Consider the following 15,621-nt stretch of genomic DNA (forward strand, 5'->3'; position numbering starts at 1 on the left):
GACAATAAAAACACCTCACTACATACACATGTAGTGAGGTGTAGATGCTCTTTTTCTCGGCTAAAAAAAACACCTTACTATACATGGTCTTTTTGAGGATAAAAAAAAAACTTACCACACCTCTGAAGCGAACTTTGATGAGTCACCTCGTGCCAACTTTCTTCTTTTGCTGGGTGGGTGTCCCTCCTACGGTGGTTCCATCAGTTTCATCCAGGCCTATGTAATTAAAATAATATGAAATAAATCAGTTGAACAACAGATCAGAGTTTCATAATATATTATATGACTTTTCATGATTTCCTTTTGTCTTTAAAAAATCGTTTGCAAAAAAAAAAAGATGACGTTTTCACTTAAAAAAGATGACTATCTTCATTGTGGACGGACGACTTGGGCATGGGTCTTCTTTACCCCTTCAGCGAATCAATCTAACCCGGTTTTGTGCATCCTCTTCTCTCACGCCAGCTCATGGTCTGAATAAGCCCGAACAACTTGAGATGAGAGAGTCCTGCCAAAACAACAACAACTTCACATGTCGGTTCCTTTTACGGGAGGCTAATGACTCATTCGGATGAATTACAAGCATGCAACCACCTTATCACGCCCAAGGTAGCAGAGCCCCAATGCACAAAAACAGCTAACTTTGAACTTGAAAATGCAAAACGACGAAATGGCACAAGTCAACATTAGCAGATGCGACGTTAGCTTTAGCGAGCAAGCTCGGAGCGACGTTAGCTTTAGCGAGATAGCTCGATTATTCGGCGTAGTGCTCAAACCTCAATCTTTGTCGCTGTTTTCAAGATGGCTGTCGCCGCACCCTTTGAACACCAAAGATAGAAACTTGAGCTGGGTGAGCTAGTCGACGTCGGCCATCCTTGCTCGGGTTTTGTTGACTGGGTCTGTCGGAGGAGAAGCTAACCATCCATGCTAGCACGTCTCAGCATTGGGAAAACATCCGCTTCCGGCCTGGGCGGAAAGACGTAAGCAGACGAAAACATTGACGTAAGGACAAAAACAGACTTGTCAAATAACCTGACACGATATGGTTGTTGTTTTTTGGCCCAAAACATCCTACTATATGCCCAAAAATATATGATCTACGTGCTGCCATTTACTGTCACTGATGGTGTGGTGATGCACTTCCAGGCTTTGAGTTCAGGCGAATCAAACCCGTCAAATGACTGGCGCAACGTATCGTAATCGTAGTCCTAAATTCCACACATAAACACATTCACGGATAAATGAAACATTTAAAAAATAAAGTTAAAACGAGTCACCGAGGACTTGGTTTGTTGACAGCGGAAATAGTTCTCATTGAAGCGGATATGGGAGGGTACGCTATTGTGCGGCTTCTTCTTCTTCGTCTTGTTTTTTTTGTAGATTGAAGCCAATGCACATATCGCCCTTTACTGGCCAGGCAACCACAAAGCTATTTGGCAAGAAAATTTGAATGGAGTTTTCAGGGTTCCGCTGGAGACAACACGGTGAAGAAAGCTTTCCCACGGATACTCTTTTTGTACTGTTGTTGTATATTCGTGAAACTTGACCAATAATATACTAATATACTTAATACACACCTGATTACATATCAGGCGTGGGCAGGCTGAGCATGGCACATTGATTTTTTTTTATTTGACATGATGATTTTTTTTGCCGAAAACCACCTTACTATAGATGTTGTTTTTTTTGGGCTAAAACGCCTTACTTACTATGCATAGTCTTTTTTTGAGCTAAACACCTTACTCTACAAGGTGTTTTTGGGGCTAAAACGGCTTACTATATATGGTCTTTTTTCGCCTAAAAATGCCTTTTTATACATGGTCTTTTTTGAACTAAAAACGCCTTACTGTACATGGTCTTTTTTTCGCCTACAAACGGCTTACTATCCATGGTCTTTTTTTGCCTAAAAATGCCTTACTATACATGGTCTTTTTATGAACTAAAAACGCCTTACTATACATGGTCTTTTTATGAACTAAAAACGCCTTACTATACATGGTTGTTGTTTTTTCACCTAAAAACGCCGTACATGCTCGTTTTTCCCCCGGCTAATATTTTAATAGTTTGGTTCTGTGGATGCTGTCAACATATGCCCTTTTTTTATGTCAGCTATCTTGTGCTGACCCAGCATGGCTGTCACATCTTAAAAATCAATGTACCCCCCCCCCCCAGCAACAAAGTTTGCGCACGCCTGATGTATAAAGTCAGGCATCACCCCCACCTCCAAAACAAATATAGTGAGGTGTTTTTAGCCCCCCCCCCAAAAAAAAAACAAACAAACAAACAAACAAACAAACAAACACACAAACAAACAAACAAACAACAACCTTGTAATGTCGAATATTGGTCAAGTTTCACGACTAGACGACAAGAGTACAAAAAGAGTACCTGTAAGCATGCTTTCTTCACCGTGTCGGCTCCAGCGGAACCCTGAAAATTCCATTCATATTTTCCTGCAAATTGCTTTGTGGGCTCCTGGCCACTAGAGGGCGATATGCACAGTTGAATCCAATCCACCAACAACAAGACGAAGAAGCAGCAGCACAAGAGCGGACGGTACCACATCCGCTTTAAAGAACAACTATTTCCGCTGTCAACAAGCTGAGTCCTCGGTGAGTAGTTTTAACTTTTTAAACTGACTGTTTGTCATTTGTCCGTGAACGTGTTGATGTGGGGAATTTAGGAACGCTATTACGATACGTTGCGACAGTTATTTAGCACGCCCACCAGTCGCCAGAGTGTTTGTTGTGAATGTTTTTCACATGGAAGATACGAGCCACGTGAGTGCACATTTGTCTCCAAACTATTCAAACAAATGCATCCGTGACTTTTTTCCACGAACGAAAAATACTAAACAAGCTCTTCGTCCGATAGAAGACCAAGCTTCTTTGTTTTTGATTCAAAGGAGGTTGCTTTACTTTCGATGTGTGAAAGCAAATCTCCAACATCATGAAAAACAATTCAAATGAAAAAGAAACGACTTTTTCCTGATGGACAAAAGAGTGTAACTTACCACTTTTGTTTTTGCCCCCCACTTGACCAGATTGAAGAGGCTCCTGGGCCCAAGGTCACAGCTGCAAGACTCGGGGGGGGGCTATGCGGAAGGGACGCCAACTTGCATTGGACACAGGTGAGTACTGAGCGGTGCGATGTGCTTGAAGAGCTCATGTCATGTTGCACCACAAGGTGGCGATGAGTGTGCTCGTCTTTCACTGGACTTAAACATGTGCTACGTGTATAGCAAAACAACGACAATCCGGGCATTATCGTGCACCTCTGGTATGTTTTTAATCATTGAGGTGGACAAAGTTAGGTTAAAAATGTGCATCTCTATATCCATCCAGCTCTTGATAAATCTCTCATCACTAATCTATCTATCCCTTATCCATCTTTGCGCACGTACATGTCTGACAAACTTGGGCCACTTCATTGTCATTTAAAAACTTTCCCAGAAGAGTGGTGTGATCACGTTGTTGTGGAGCTCAGGACACTTGTTTGTTTTTGTTAAGTGAGAGAAGTCGGACGTGCTCATGTCCGCCATGGTGTGTCATGAGATGTCAGTGAGATCACACATGAGCTGATCAAGCGCAAGCCCTCATCTCGGGCCTGTCTTCAGTGTTTGTGTCACTTGAACATTGACTGGTAAAATGCTTTTATGTTGTCATGTTAGCTTTTCTGTTCAATAAAAATGGTTCATCTTGAATTTCAGTCTTTGCCTTTATGACTAAATCCACCCTCAACTTGAGGGTCTTAGAAAAATACTGCAACGTGAAAGCCGCAGGGACAGTGAAAGGACTGTCTGGAGTGACCAAAGGGCACCTATGCCCTTGAGACTCAGGTGGGTCTTAGAAAAAAATTGACAAAACGAGTGGAACTTAGGAAAATTTCCAAGAAACGAGTGGGATTTCGAAAAAAAATTGAAGCGAGTGGCACTACGGAAAATTGTGGGACTTAGATTTTTTTTTTTTTTTAATGCTTCAATGGACACGTCATGTGAAAGCCACCAGAACAGGATAACCATTGTCTGGAGTGACTGAAGTGCACCTCTAACCATGAATCTTAGGTGGGACTTAGAAAACTTTTGAAAAAGCTGCAATGTACAAGTCATGTTAAACCCATGGCAACAGTAATAGAACTGTCGAGAGTCACTGAAGTGCACCTGTGACTTGAAGATTTAAGTGGCACTGAGAAAAAATTTGGAAGAAGCGAGCGGGACTGACAAAACATTTCAAAGCGAGTGGGACATCTTTTTTATGTTTTTTTAAAATTGATTGTTTTAATGTTTTAGAATTTTTAAAGTTGTAATGTTTTTAAGAATGAATACTTAAATTGTTTGTTGTAATCAAGCTTTATTTTGCAGAGTAAACAATCACAAAGAAGAGGAAAAAATTACAATGTTGGATGGCAGTCTGCTTGTTGCTTGGCGGCAGAGTGGTCGGTCGGATGGTGAGACGAACGTGGGACAGGTGTGTTGATCTAAGAGGAAAGACATCCAGGAGTTAGAGGCAAGTCCATTCCTTATGCAGACAAAGACCCAAAAAAACTTACAAATTAAGAAAAAAAAAAATAAAATGTTTAACAAAAAAAAAACTCACCTAAAATGTACAAGTGGGATGACATTTCAGCCTTCTGCTTTTGGGGAAGTCAGCCCGTGGCAGCAGACCTGAGACAAAAAGACATTGGCGAGTCTTAAGTCCAATTCTCATGCAGTAAATGTCATCTGAAATGTGATCAAACTCACCAGCAGGGAGGGTGATGCCACGTCGCCTGTCTGAGCCTCTGACAAGCTGATGGCGTCAAACAAGTCGCTGCCTGTTCAAATGGACCAAGGAAAAAAAAAAAAAACATAGAAAAAGGGACACGGGCTAAAAGAACTTTTCTGGTGCAGCAAATTTTGGACGAGATGAGACCCACCAGTGAGGAAGCGGACGTGGGACATACACATACACTTATTTAGTCTCTTTTCCCAACAGAAAAATGACTGGCGAAAAAGGTCGACGTCTTCCAAGCCCTCCCACAGTTGCTGCCGATTTTGGTTTTGCATGGCCAAGAGATCTTTTGTCACCACCTGAGCAGAAAGAAAAACAAAATGAGTAAGTGCACAGAATGTTTTTAGACTGTCTTGAGAAATTTATCTCTGTGCCTCTTTGGACGGGGCACCTGCAAAAGAGAAATGTGTTCCAAAATGTTGACTTAAGCCATTTTGCTTTTCAGTGTGATCAAACCCACAATGGGGTGGGCGCCCAAGTTGCCATCGTCTTGTTCCTCAGGCAGCTCTAGATGAAGCAGAGATGCCGCTTCACCTGCACACCCACAAAAAGGATGTTAGTAAGCGTGAATACTAATACAGTTTTGTCCAGGAGAATGTCATTGCTCGAAGCCTCCTGTACCTCCTCCTCATGTTCTGAAATGAAAACATGATGTATGCGTAGGATTGCTTTTGTTTCACCGGTGACAGAGCAGGGCGAGCTGGACACATCGGCAGTGGACCGCAGCATACCAGGTGGGCTGAAAAAGAAAAATAGTTAACAACGTGAATTTTGGTAAGCACATTTAAACAGTGCCCCCCAAAAATAAAATAGTCACCAATAGCCTTTTTAGAGTTGCCAGCCTGTGGACAGAAATGACACAATTACAACTAAGTAAGAGCAACTCCACTGGCTACCTGTTAAACATCGTATCAAATTCAAAACACTTCTGTTTACATTCAAAGCCATCCATAACCTTGCCCCTCCCTATCTTTCTGACCTGCTTCAAATCTCTGTTCCCTCTCGGTCCCTCAGATCCTCATCCTCCCTTCACCTCTATGTGCCCTCTGTCTGTCTCACCACGATGGGATGCAGAGCTTTCAGCCGCTCTGCTCCCAAACTCTGGAATTCACTTCCACCCAACATCCGTAATATTGACTCCCTCCCTATTTTCAAGGCTCACCTCAAAACCCACTTGTTTAAAATTGCTTTCAATGTCTAGTTCTATCTGCTATTTTATTATGCATCATTTTACTTATGGTTTTATTGTTATGTGCTTTGTTTTATTCTTTTTATTGTAAAGTGTCCTTGGGTGTTTTGAAAGGCGCTTGAAATAAAATGTATTATTATTAAGAGCATAATCTCGTCTAAAATGTGGAAATAAAACGCCGGCAACTTACCGTCTCAGTACGCTGAAAAAAAAGAAACATATTGCCATTAAAATTGCAGGCGATTTACGTTTTGTGGCGTTTAACAGCCTGAAAACGCGGGAGAATGTTACGTTAGAAAAAGTTAAATGGACTAAAAAGAACCGAAAACGCTGCGATTGGCTCACGCGAGTAACTTACCTTTTGTGCACGCTGGAAAACAAAAAGAAAATTGAAAAACAAGAGTTAGTTCAATCGAACATTATGCTTATTAAACTTGCAGGCGGCTTACCGTGGAAGAGTTGGAAAGCCTGAAAACACAAAAAAAATGTTTAAATTGAGCGATAAAAAGTCCAAAAAGAAACCTTAAACGTTCCGTTTGTAAAACGCGTGCACTTTAGCTTCTCTGCACGCTGGAAAAGAAAAAGAAAAATCACAAAACGAGTGTTAGTTCAATCAAACATTGTGTCGTTTTATATTGCAAAGGACTTACCGTGATAGAGTTGAAGAGCCTGAAAAAGATTAAAAATGTTAAACGTTGCCAAAATAAGCAATCGCAAGCAAAAAAAAAAAAGAAAGTTAAAACGTGCACTTTGTCAAACCTTGTCGTCGTCTTGCGGTGGTGCTGTGGACGTGCAGTCGGTCGTCATCATTGAGGGAAAGAACTAATGTTCAATTTATCGCAGCTTAAATACGTTTTCGTTAATCACGTCAATCGTCACGTGATTTATTTAAAAAAAAGGAAAAAAAGACCATAAGAAAGAGTCTGACAATAAAAGCGGGTTAAACATGAACGTTTGTGGTTAAATTCGAATGCGGTCCCAACGAACCACAACGCATGCCTTTAACCGTTAAGCTAACTGCGTTTACAACTTCCGCCTACAATGTCACACTTCAGTGATCCACAGGGTGTCGCCTATTTTAATGGGTATTGGATATGCGGACAAATATAACATCCAAATCCCAAATGTGTAAATCCGAGTTAGTCGAGTGGTCTAAGAATATACTTACCGGTCGAATGCTTCGTGTTCGAGTCCCCTTTTCTGCTCACCTGAAATTATGCACACATGTGCAGGTGAGAGTGGGGATCGAACTTCAGTCGTCCGGACCGCAGCCAAAGTTTTTTTACCACTCGAACATTGCAGACATGTTTTTTTTGCAAATTTTGATTGGTAGTCATGAGTGCTAACATGTTTTTTTTTTTTTTACCAATAAATACAGAGCGAAAACCAGAGGTTTTAAAATGCGAGTTTGTCAAATGGTTTAAGACTAAACTTGCTGCCCAGGCGACTACTGTTCGAGTCCCAGCTGGTCCGCTGAATTTATGCACCGATATGCAGGTGGCAGTGGGAATCGAACTGCACATGGCCAGGCCGCAACCAAACTTTTAGAACACTCAACCATGACAGCTGAGTTTTTTTGTGGAGTTTTATCGGTAGTCACGAGTACTAACATGGTATATTACAATAAATATAACCTCAATAGGGGAACGTTCATGTCCAAGTTGGTCCAGTGGTTTAAGGCAAAACTTGCCATTCAGGTAACACCTGTTCAAGTCTTCTTTTGTCCTCACCTATAATACTCACATGTGGGTGAGAGCGGGGAACAAACCCGAGTCGCCTCAACCACTGCCAAACTTTTAAACCACTCAACCGTTGCGGTTGAACTCTTCAGCTAAATGTCATCGGTAGTCATACGCAGACCAATCTGAGATGACATTTGTCTTTCTTCGGGTCCCCAATTGAAATTCTGGTTTCTTTGCTTATATCTTATTCTGAAGGTCACTGATTGAACAAAACCAGTAGTTGGACCTGTGGGCCAGAGCTGGGATTGACGGCGTCAGGTGATACGGTTTAAATGGAGCAGACAATGGGATTCGAACCTGGGTCACCTTCCTTCGAAGCACCATCCTTTACCATTAGGACACCCTGCTGTGAAAATTTCGCAAAAACTTATATGTAATCATAGGTTAATACCCACACATGTCCACCAAGGTGAAAATAGAGATTAGGTTGGTGAGATGATCGGCATTTCTCGTTCGACTGCAATCACCACATCCACATCAGAGAATGCCACATTGGACTGAAGTGCCTTTTATTATAAGTAGTAACTTCGGATGTGTGCATATATATGTGTGTGTGATATATGTTTTTTATATATATATATATGCTTTATTCATCTCAAACTTTTATTCATGTTGTTTCAAGAAAAATAAACACAGCGTTTAAAGTTGTATTGCAACATGTCAGTGGGTGTGGATTCAATCGCACACTCCCTGCACCAAACTCCAATGAGTTTACAACTAGACGACAAGTTACTGTGACATTTGCCGCACTTTGGTCATATTTGATACCAAACAAACAACGATGTGTAGTCAGACAAAAAAGAACGACCATGTGTACTAAGGCGTTTTTAGCATGAAAAAATGACCATGTTTAGGAAGGCGTTTTTGAGTGTAAAAAAACGACCATGTATATATCGTAAGGCGTTTTTAGGACGAAAAGAACGACCATGTATATATAGTAAGGAGTTTTTAGCCAAAAATAACATGTTTAGCAAGGCGTTTTTCACAACAACAAAAAAAGATCATGTATATTAAGGCGTTTTTTGAGTGTAAAAAAACGACCATGTATACTAAAGCATTTTTTAGTTAAAAAAAACGACCATGTATAGTAAGGCGTTTTTAGCACAAAAAAACGACCATGTTTAGCAAGGCGTTTTTAGCACGAAAAAAATGATCATGTATAGTAAGGCGTTTTTGAGTGTAAAAAAACGACCATGTATAGTACGGCGTTTTTAGCACAAAAAACGACCATGTTTAGCAAGGCGTTTTTAGCACGAAAAAATGACCATGTATATTTAGATGTTTTTGAGTAAAAAAAAACGACCATGTATAGTAAGGCATTTTTAGCACAAAAAAACGACCATGTTTAGCAAGGCGTTTTTGGCACGAAAAAAATTATCATGTATAGTAAGGCGTTTTTGAGCGTAAAAAAACCACCATATATAGTACGGCGTTTTTAGCACAAAAAAACGACCACGTTTAGCAAGGCGTTTTTAGCACGAAAAAATGACCATGTATATTTAGGTGTTTTTAAGTAAAAAAAAAAACAACCATAGATACTAAGGCGTTTTTAGCACAAAAAAACGACCATTTGTTCCAACTGTAGCTGTTGTTAAAGCGCGATATAAACCAATATGTATGTGTGTATATGTATGTGTGTATTACACATACATATACACATACATGCACACACACACACACACACACACACGCATACACACACGTTTCCATACACGTATACATGTACTGCATTATATTTTGCACAGTCTCTCATTTTAAGCTCATAAAACTCCCATTAAATTTACGAATTAACTCTATTTCTAACAAAAGAAGAGAGTCTAAGGTTTCTCACGCTGCATTTAATATTTATGTTGTCCTACAACTCAATATTCTGTGGGTCCTGGAATTCTAGTGACAATGACAAAAACCCTGGCACTGGAGTGGACACATTTTTATACGCAAGGCAGTGAATTAGTTAACATTTAACTCACAGATGTCTCTTTGTCCTCAGACAAACACACGCATACACACTATTACTACTCTATTGTAACTTCTTTCTTTACTTTGCGTTTGTCTACTCTGCACAAGAAATAAAGCTTGATAAAAATGAACAAAAAAAGAAAAAAGTTATGAATTAGAGGTAAACAATTCAAAGGACGTTGTTACATTTTAATGGTGTCCCAAATGTTTTGTCCAGAGAGCATGAAGTTCTCTCTTGCACCAACAGGGCCACACACAGAGGGCCCTCGCAGACCTCGGGGTGTCCCCCCCCCCCCCCTCGAACGCCTCTTGGGACCCTTCCAATTGGTCTGTTCAAGAGTCCCTTAACCCCCCCCCCCCACCACCTCCTCTATTTCATAGACACGGAAACAATTTATGGTCATTACAGAACATTACAGATAGCATCTCCAAAACTTCCCGTTGTTGACTAAATATCGGCCAAAGTGGACGTGCAAACACACACACACATGACACTAAAAAGAGTAAAAAAAGAGGAAGAAAAAGGAAAATGACGAAGCAAAAGGGTTTGTTTGTTGATTTGGTCCAAGCAGTTTTAACTACAGCAGCAGAGATTAGACTATAAAAAGAAGCAAAATAAAACATCAAATCAGCAAGCAAAAGCGACGGACCACCCAGAACCTTCTTGGATGTGGCTGACGGGAGTGTTTTTCTCCCCCCCCCACCCCCCTGGCCTCCCCTCAGATAAGCAGGTTGCTACTGTGAGATCGTCTGGCATAGTACCACCACAAATGTACTCCGGGAGAGAAAAACTAAGAAATGATGATGAACGAGGCAAAGCGCTGGAGTTCTTCTCATCTAAATTCTGCTTTGAGGTTGAGGTCAGGGCTCGGTCAGGTTCTTCCTACCCCAAACGTATTCAACTTCCATTTGATCACCCATGCCCGAACAAAAAAAACCCAAACATTTTTTCAGGTAGTATTAATTCAAAGTCCACCATTTTAAATGGTATTATTAAAGATATAAAACGCATCAATATATCAATAGAATCAACATTATCGTCTTGCACCAAACCCAATTGAGAATCATGCAAAGTTCAAATCACTTAACAGGAACGGACGGAGTCTGGGGTAAAATGGCGGGGAGCTGGGGGGGGGGGGGGGGTGTCGAGGATGTAGGAGGGGGGGCTCTGGAGGAAGAGGAGGCCGCCATCAAGGAGAGCTCCCAGTGGACGTCGGCTGGTTGAGCAGAGCAGTAGGAGAACGAGGAGTTGCTGCTGGAGACACATTTTTTTAGGAGGAGTGGGGGGATGATAAAAATAAAAAAAATTAAAATACACAATAAATCTAAGTGCAGACATGTTTGACACTTCTCACTATCCGTTCAACTGTTTCAACTATGATGGAGACGCGTACGCATCTTGTAGCACGGATCAGGAGAAGAGAATGTGTCGTCCCGCCTACAGGTAGGAAAAAGTCAAACTTTGATGCATGTTTCTTCTCTTTTTTTTTATTTTATTATGAGAAAAAAAAGTTAGCTCTGTGACATTGTAAAGCCGTTATTACTAAATTATAACTATGCAGGAAAATACATCACACTTAATATGTATAAGTCATATGAATGCACATTGTAAAACATATAAACATATTAAGTATCAAATTAATGAATTGCCAGCTTTGTTATAATTGCGAGTAAATGACATTTAAACTATTATTTTTTTTCCTTTTACGTTTATACTTCTCTGGATTTCTGTGTATCAATAAATGTAGAAAATAAGCATTAAAAAGTGTGAAGAAAAAAAGAAAAAATACACATAAGTATATATATATATATATATATATACGTATTTATTTATATATACATATATATATACATATATATACGTATTTATTTATATATACATATATATATATATATATATATATATATATATATATATATATATATATATATATATATATATTTGTATGTGTGTGTATGTTTATTGATATATACACACATCCATATATATCAATATGATTAAAATGTGGTAATTTTCAATTAGCAGTACTTAGTATTCTTTGCTTATTTTTATTTTTGCTTATTTTCCACATACATTTATATACATATACAAACATATATGCACATATACATACATATACAAACATACACACATGAACATACATATACATATACAGTAAAGTCTCGTTATATCGATATCGGATATATCGATAGTCCCGGTTATATCGATACCATTTCTATGCACGCACGGAGAAAATTACATGCAAACAGGGTCGGATATATCGATAGTCCCGGTTATATCGATATTTTTTCGGACTCCCTTGAATATCGATATAACGAGACTTTACTGTATATACATATACTATACATATACATATATATACATATACATATATATACATATACATATATATACATATACATATATATATATATATAATAGCAAAACAATAATACCACATTTTAATTCTGCACATATTCATATATCTGTGTATATTTTTGTATATATAAAATAAAGCAAAAACACATAAATCTATACATTTAAATAAAATATAGATTACATTTTTTTATATATATTTTATTGAAAATATTTTATCGGATATGTTATTTAAATGTATATATTTATTTACTTTATTTGGCTTCATTTTATATACACTACAGACACACATATACATATATACGATATCAAAATGTGCAGAATAAAAATTGTCTAATTTTTAATTCTCTCAAGAACTGACCATGCGTATGCGCGTGTGTATTCACCATCAGCTACATCGCGCTTATCGCCATGGCGATCCAGCAAAGTCCCGAGCAGAGGGTAACCCTATCGGGCATTTACGAGTTCATCATGAGAAGATTCCCTTACTACCGTTCCAACCAGAGAGCCTGGCAGAACTCCATCAGGCATAACCTGTCGCTCAACAGCTGCTTCATCAAGGTGCCAAGTAAGATTTGATTCATGATGAAATGTTTTTGGGAGATTTAAAGGATCTCAATGTCACGTCGCAGGTTCCCAGGACGGAAGGAAACGAAAAGGGAAAAGGCAACTTTTGGACTTTTGCCAGAGGATGCGAATCCATGCTTGACCTCTTTGAAAACGGAAATTTCCGACGACGCAGGCGCAGACGCAACGTGAAAATCGGCCTCCGCGACGCCAGAGAGGCTCCTCCCCGGCCCGCCGAAAGCCCCGGAAAACAGCGAGCGGCTACGGTCCGCCTTCCCGAGGCGGACTCCGACCTTTGCCCTTTGAACCGCGGCAGGCCTCGTTCGCACCCCGCGCCGAACCCCCTCGCCCCGAAACCGGAGTCGGAGATCAAGTTCAGCATTGACTACATCCTGTCGACCCCGGACCCGCCCGTACCCGGGGTCAGACCCTCGCACATAGGCTCAGTAGGACCACCCGTACATGTTGTGGAGCCTCAACACTTGAACCTGCACTTCTGGACCATGTGAGAGTGCGTGTAGGGGGTTTGGGGGGGTTTCTGGATCAAACTGTGACGATTATTTGTTTTTCTTCCAAAGACGATAGTCATTGTATTGACTTTAAACTGTAATTAACTCATTCACTGCCATACGTACAAAAATGTGTCCACTCCAGTGCCAGGGTTTTTGTCATTGTCACTTGAATTCCAGGACCCACAGAATATTGAGTTTTAGGACTACATAAACATTCAGTACAGCATTAAAAATCATGGACTCCCTTGTTTCATCTGAAAAAAAAATGTTAATTCCTAAATTAAATGGGTCTGGAGTTGTATAAGCTTGAAATGAGGGCAGTTGTCCAAAATACAATGCTACACATACATATTGGTTTATACAGCGACACCTGAAGCTGGAACAAAGTGCTAACATAGAAAAAAAAGGGAAATGCTGCCCCCTTGTGGAAAAGAAAAACATGGCCATGCACTTTATCAGCACCAAAGCATGATAAAACAAACCCCGAACAAATTCGGGAATAGCGCTCTACGTTATAATTTCAATTTATGAATGGTTGTGAATGAGTTAAATGAGAAACAATGTAGAAAGGTACATTTTATGTTGGTTTCCAACACAGAAAAAAAAAATCGGATTTAAATATACATTATGCACAACTAGGATAGACAATATTGTCCTGTATGCATATAAATAAGCTAAAATAACAGTTTTTTGTTTGTTTTTTTATTTTTTTGGGGGGGGGGGTGCACTTATATTGAAAATATCAAATTTGGAAACATTTCTTTGAACCGTGACTGCGGCCCGTTACCCCCACAACGGCGCAGCACACCATCCCGCTGCCTAAATTCTTTCTTTTTTTTTCGCTGACCTTTTGCGAATTCTGATTGACTGACACTTAAATTCTAATCCACTTGCTCCTTATTATAACACATGATAATGCTAATGGGAAAAAAACCCTAAACTAAACAGGTCTGGCAAACACATATTTCCTGTGTGGAGGGGAGATCAATCATACCAGTGTGCCGCTGAAGGGACATTTTTCAATTTAACCTTTATGTAACGCGTTGACTACATCGGGGAACACACATAACATGAGTGGCATTTAATATCGCATAACACTTGCAAGGTGAGGCCCAGATGTGACCCTATTTAAATAGTAAGAGGGGGGGGGGGATTTGGATAGCGGCTGAGTTTTCACTTCCTTTATACACATACACCTACAAACCGCCAATGCAATTGTAATTAAACACTTTATGCCTCTTTTGTAAATGCCCCTCATCGAGCCGCGCAATTTTATTTATGTCTTTATTTTTGGGGTGTGAAGTGCCCCCCAGCAAAAGTCTGCAGCAGCGCCACTTTTTATGGATCAGCAAGTTTCCATTAAGAAAGTTGTTGATGTTGAATAGCGAGCAACGCCGTGGATATATTTGGGTAAATTAACTTAGCATAAAGTGCTTCGAGGCTTCTGGCTACCTGGATTGATGTCAAGAATAGTCCCAGTATGTTTTTGTTTTTGGGCTATTAAATAACAACAAATCTCTTGAAAACCCGTAGTCGCTCAAGCCGGAGATTTGTAATCCGCCATTTTGAAGTCGACGTGGATAACTTCATTAAAACGTGTCAAATGAGCAGCTTTGGGGCAAAGGGGAAGAAGTGTTTGCAGGTCGGATTACATTGAGGAAACCGTTGATGTGAGAAGTTTATAAATTCATAAACACAAACGGGTCATTTAGTTTCAAGTGATATTCATGAGACTGCGGATAGTATAAATATGGGACAATTATTTCGACAAGTTTCGGTGAGGATGTTTCATTCATTATCTGCTGCAGGCTAACTAAAGACAAATATGGAATAACAAAAGTATTGCTTTGATATTCCGTTGAAGCTTGCAGACGCTTTGTTTTCTCTTGAAGGATAAGATTGCCATATGATATAATATAATAATAATAATAATAATAATAATAATAATAATTCATTTCCAAGCACCTTTCAAAACTCTCAGGGTCACTTTACAGTCACAGGATCAGTTTTTCTGTGGGTGAGCAGCGGCAGCCACATGCGCAAGGGTTCACTCAAAACGGAATAACTCAAATAGAAAAAAAAGTTAGCTAGCTAGATAATAGATAACTTATAGATAGCTAGCTAGTTAGATAGCGAATAGATAGCAAGTAGGAAGTTGGGCAGAATGCAAAACGGGGCTATTTGCTATCTATTAGCTATCTGGCTATCTCGCTAGCTATCTATTAGCTGTCTGGCTATCTAGCTAGATGTCTGGCTAGCTATCTATCAATTATTATCAAATCTGTGTATTAGCTATCTAGCTAGCTTACTATCTATTAGAGTTTCTTCCGGGTTGAGTGAATCCTGGCATGTGTGGCTTCCACTGCTCACCCGCAGAAAAAAATGTCTAATACTGATTGTTAAGTGACCTTGAGAGTTTTGAAAGGTGCTTAAAAATGAAATGTATTATTATTGTTATTATTATTACTGCCACAAATGAAGCACTAGATGTTAACCCAATTTGTTTAATTGCACGCTAGTAGGCCGCAAA

General features: G+C 39.7%; 1 protein-coding gene and 3 long non-coding RNA genes across 19 annotated transcripts; 2 read left to right on the plus strand and 2 right to left on the minus strand.

Annotated features, from left to right (window-relative positions):
• Window positions 1-29: 29 nt before the first annotated feature.
• LOC148887139 (uncharacterized) lies at window positions 30-3,138 on the minus strand. 4 transcript variants are annotated; one of them, XR_016117462.1, is made up of 3 exons: window positions 774-1,310; window positions 351-505; window positions 30-216 (listed from the first exon to the last, which is right to left on the minus strand). It is a non-coding gene; the product is annotated as an uncharacterized LOC148887139 (long non-coding RNA). The 4 variants fall into 4 exon arrangements; XR_016117460.1 differs by lacking the exon at window positions 30-216 and adding an exon at window positions 3,011-3,138 and having other exon boundaries at window positions 225-505; window positions 774-963; XR_016117459.1 differs by lacking the exon at window positions 30-216 and having other exon boundaries at window positions 225-505; window positions 774-963; window positions 1,113-1,310.
• LOC148887140 (uncharacterized) lies at window positions 2,494-8,424 on the plus strand. 4 transcript variants are annotated; one of them, XR_016117458.1, is made up of 7 exons: window positions 2,494-2,609; window positions 3,041-3,127; window positions 4,358-4,502; window positions 4,971-5,090; window positions 5,212-5,321; window positions 5,430-5,500; window positions 5,781-6,100. It is a non-coding gene; the product is annotated as an uncharacterized LOC148887140 (long non-coding RNA). The 4 variants fall into 4 exon arrangements; XR_016117456.1 differs by lacking the exon at window positions 5,781-6,100 and adding an exon at window positions 7,893-8,424 and having other exon boundaries at window positions 2,496-2,609; XR_016117457.1 differs by having other exon boundaries at window positions 5,212-5,325; window positions 5,430-6,100.
• Window positions 4,336-7,885, minus strand: LOC148887141 (uncharacterized). 10 transcript variants are annotated; one of them, XR_016117454.1, is made up of 12 exons: window positions 6,715-7,878; window positions 6,606-6,624; window positions 6,405-6,525; window positions 6,314-6,325; window positions 6,204-6,223; window positions 5,584-5,608; window positions 5,388-5,505; window positions 5,227-5,300; window positions 4,912-5,065; window positions 4,739-4,809; window positions 4,593-4,660; window positions 4,336-4,473 (listed from the first exon to the last, which is right to left on the minus strand). It is a non-coding gene; the product is annotated as an uncharacterized LOC148887141 (long non-coding RNA). The 10 variants fall into 10 exon arrangements; XR_016117453.1 differs by lacking the exon at window positions 6,204-6,223 and adding an exon at window positions 6,146-6,157 and having other exon boundaries at window positions 6,314-6,525; window positions 6,715-7,879; XR_016117452.1 differs by having other exon boundaries at window positions 6,314-6,525; window positions 6,715-7,879.
• Window positions 8,425-10,040: 1,616 nt separating the features above from the next.
• Window positions 10,041-14,942, plus strand: foxl3 (forkhead box L3). The gene is made up of 3 exons (XM_089015186.1): window positions 10,041-11,100; window positions 12,405-12,573; window positions 12,645-14,942. The coding sequence occupies exons 1-3, from the start codon at window positions 10,994-10,996 to the stop codon at window positions 13,086-13,088; spliced, it is 720 nt and encodes a 239-aa protein (XP_088871312.1). The 5' UTR covers window positions 10,041-10,993; the 3' UTR covers window positions 13,089-14,942.
• The last annotated feature ends 679 nt before the right edge of the window (window positions 14,943-15,621 follow it).

Source organism: Hippocampus bargibanti, linkage group LG15, assembly GCF_051943395.1.
Source record: "Hippocampus bargibanti isolate YZ-2025 linkage group LG15, ASM5194339v1, whole genome shotgun sequence".
Taxonomy (NCBI): domain Eukaryota; kingdom Metazoa; phylum Chordata; class Actinopteri; order Syngnathiformes; family Syngnathidae; genus Hippocampus; species Hippocampus bargibanti.